Source organism: Benincasa hispida, chromosome 6 (assembly GCF_009727055.1).
Source record: "Benincasa hispida cultivar B227 chromosome 6, ASM972705v1, whole genome shotgun sequence".
NCBI lineage: Eukaryota > Viridiplantae > Streptophyta > Magnoliopsida > Cucurbitales > Cucurbitaceae > Benincasa > Benincasa hispida.
Genome location: NC_052354.1, coordinates 2386092 through 2389301, shown reverse-complemented (window position 1 = coordinate 2389301; position 3210 = coordinate 2386092). Strand labels below are relative to the sequence as shown.

At 35.0% G+C, this 3210-nt stretch overlaps 1 protein-coding gene across 1 annotated transcript; it reads right to left on the bottom strand.

The window, feature by feature from the left end:
- Nucleotides 1-252: 252 nt before the first annotated feature.
- On the bottom strand, nucleotides 253-2605 carry LOC120080589 (60S ribosomal protein L10-like). Its single transcript, XM_039035307.1, has 4 exons — nucleotides 2495-2605; nucleotides 1181-1682; nucleotides 925-1006; nucleotides 253-481 (listed from the first exon to the last, which is right to left on the bottom strand). The coding sequence occupies exons 1-4, from the start codon at nucleotides 2502-2504 to the stop codon at nucleotides 413-415; spliced, it is 663 nt and encodes a 220-aa protein (XP_038891235.1). The 5' UTR covers nucleotides 2505-2605; the 3' UTR covers nucleotides 253-412.
- Between the last annotated feature and the right edge of the window lie 605 nt (nucleotides 2606-3210).

The window sequence follows — 3210 nt, the reverse complement described above, 5'->3', positions numbered from 1 at the left end:
AAATAAAAATACAAATATAAACTCAATCCCGTTTTTGAAAAAATAAAATATGCATTATATAATGTATAATTAATTATATAAAATTATAAAACAATAATTTATATAATATTTCGTACATTTTTTTGAATCTGCTACCTTTACATGTTAAAACATGAACTACAACTTCATTTTTTTTTAAGTCCCGTGTTTTCAAAATTGATAATTTAAAGTTGACCAGTTTGTAAGAGAGAATAAAATTTTAAATCAACGGAGGAAGGAAAGAGGAAGTGGTTGTGATCCCTACTACCTTTGCTTTAAGATCAATAAAACTGCCGGGATAATGTGGAGTTAATACAAACAAAATATGATGATAAAGATTCAAGCGTCAAAATCGAAAAAAACTGCAACATCAAAAAGAAACAACTAGCTGATCTTAGGCTGCTTGAGGTAGAAAAGCTCTTCCAGGTTGACGATTTGCTAAAGGCCCATGGCATCCAAGGAGCTGAAAAGTTCAGTTGCAACCCCATTAGCTGATAAATACGCAAATTGAACATAAAATGCTGCTTTATGTTCCATATTTGTTATTATGATTTTTTTTTAATCAGGAAACATAAATGATGAGACAAATTCGTAATGATGTGAAATGATTACAAAACAATAAGGTCCTATCAAGGAGAGAGTAAAAAAGGGTCTTCCACTGAGATATAAGAGAAGAAAAACCGAAATTTAAAAAAAGGATGTGCATCCAAGGAATATCAATGCTCTTCAGATGATTTTTGACGAGTTTAAATTTATACAATAGAAAAAGAAAAGTAGCATCTCATACTCCTAGCTAACCCTACATCCATTTATGTGCTTGCAAAATAGGAAAAAAAAAAATCAAAGACATTCAATTAATTAATAAAACAGGAAAGCAAGCATATGGCTGAATGTAATATAGCTTACCTTGGCGTTAACACCATCTGGGAGGATTTTGTTCTCTGCCTTGTAAGCCAGATAATCAGCCCGGCTGAATTTAGTGAATCCCCTGAAAGGGAAATTTGAAGAATTTATCATTTAATCAATAAGACTCATATATGGGTAACATTTAAGATTTAATTACTCCACAAGAAACAGAGGCACTAAAAAACAACATGAATGACCCACAAGGGAATTTAGCTGAACAAGAAGGAAAAAAATGCAAAGATCTCTTGGGGCATACCACTTCCTGCTGACAATGATCTTCTGGCGACCAGGGAATTTGAACTTAGCACGACGGAGGGCCTCCTGTGCATGTTGGCTGTTACTATCCTTGCACCGAACCGAAAGAAGAACCTGACCAATGGCTACTCTTGCACAGGTACCTTGTGGTTTGCCAAAAGCACCTCTCATACCAGTCTGGAGCCTATCAGCCCCAGCACATGAAAGCATCTTATTAATTCGAAGAACATGGAAGGGGTGCACCCTGACTCTCAAGTGGAATGCATCCTTCCCAGCGAACTTAGCCATGTATTTGTTGCAGGCAATTCTAGCAGCTTCCAAAGCCTCACTGGACACGTTTTCTTTCTCCCAACTCACTAAGTGAACACAAAAGGGAAATTCATCCACACCCTTCTTTTTCATTCCAACATCATAGATCCTGATCTTGGGATCGGGGACACCACGACAAAATCTGGATTTTGGATAAGGCTTATTTTTAATTTGCCTGTAACACCTTGCAGGTCCTACAATAAAAATGCACGGGAAATGAATAACATGCAACAACCTTGTAGTTAAATTAGAACCAGCATAGAATTATCAAGACCAAGTTATAATCAAAATGAGTTGTCGAAAAAAGTTATTCAGGACTGTGGCTATTCATACAAGAGCATCAGGATAAATAATGATGTCCATAGAGATTCAACTCAAGAAAAAAAACATGATGAAAACCTTGCTAAGCACACATCCATTTTCATAACCCAGAAATTTTCCAGCGAGAAAATGCCTCCTGTTAAATAATAAGCGCTCACAACTGAAAAGCAATTAAATCAAAACAGTACCAAGATTCCTTCAGATGTAGAGAAAAAAAACCCTAATCCGTGAATAGTACAACGTGGAAACCAGGTGCAAGGTTTACTTCTTTAGAGTCTGTCCTACATATATTCTAACACTACACGATAATTAATTAATTTCATACATGGATTACAACTTGGTACTTGATAAATCATCCAAACATTCTTAAATATTGCAATTCTAGAACGAAGTACGCATGTCAAAAGACTTTAAACCAATATATTAAAGAACAAGCTCAAAAGTAAACAACATTTTCCTACGGGAACAAACGGAAATTCATCCATTTCCAACAATTAAATTTTCCGTCAATAAAAAACGACACTCTTCACGTATTTTCAGATTGCATCCAGAAAAACGACGAACAATTTGTTTCTAACATCGAAGATGAGAAAAAAACAAAAAATTGAGAGATGCAAGTAGATAATTCATCAGATTAGAAAGATGGAAGAATGTATTAGATGAAGAAACGAAAAGATTTACGTACTTCTCCCCATGGCGATCGCGCGTTACCTCGTCCCTCTCTGCTCGAACTTGACCCCGTCGGCTCCAGAAACCCTAATTCTTATTATATATATAGGACTAGAGAACAGTGGGCCGAACCCCCATTTTTTAAAGGCCCATAAACATGCCCTGTAAAAAGCCCAACCCAAATTAGTGAACTTAAAAGATTTGTATATTTCATTTTAGCAATTTGTGCCCTTTTTTAGTAAACAATTTGTTGAGTTGTCATTTTAGAAAAGACCCCTGAAAATTTTGTTGAGTCTAACATACCCTTTTTCACATTTGTAATTTTAATGGAGTTAGTTTGCACCTTTAAATGGCAGGGGTAATACTGAAATTTTATGCATAAATGGGATAGATTTGATGTTTTTCAAAAAGTTATTTTCATTTAAGCAATTATAATAAAATTTGTTTTAAAATAAAAACACATAACTATTTTTTTAAAAATATATTATTATTATAATTCTATTTAGTTTGTTATATAACATGCTCCAGAAAAGGTGGTTGTGTATTTCCCAAGCGGAAAGTCGTTGGTGGGCTATTAATGTCAAGTTACTAAATAATGATCGCTGAATTTGACCCTTGCTAGAGTTGGTGGAGGTGGTTGTTGGAGTTGGACGACAACGATGGTGGGTGGAAGTAAGTGGTTGGCTGCAGCGATTGTCGTCGAAGTTGATTGTTGGTGGTAACTACATCAAC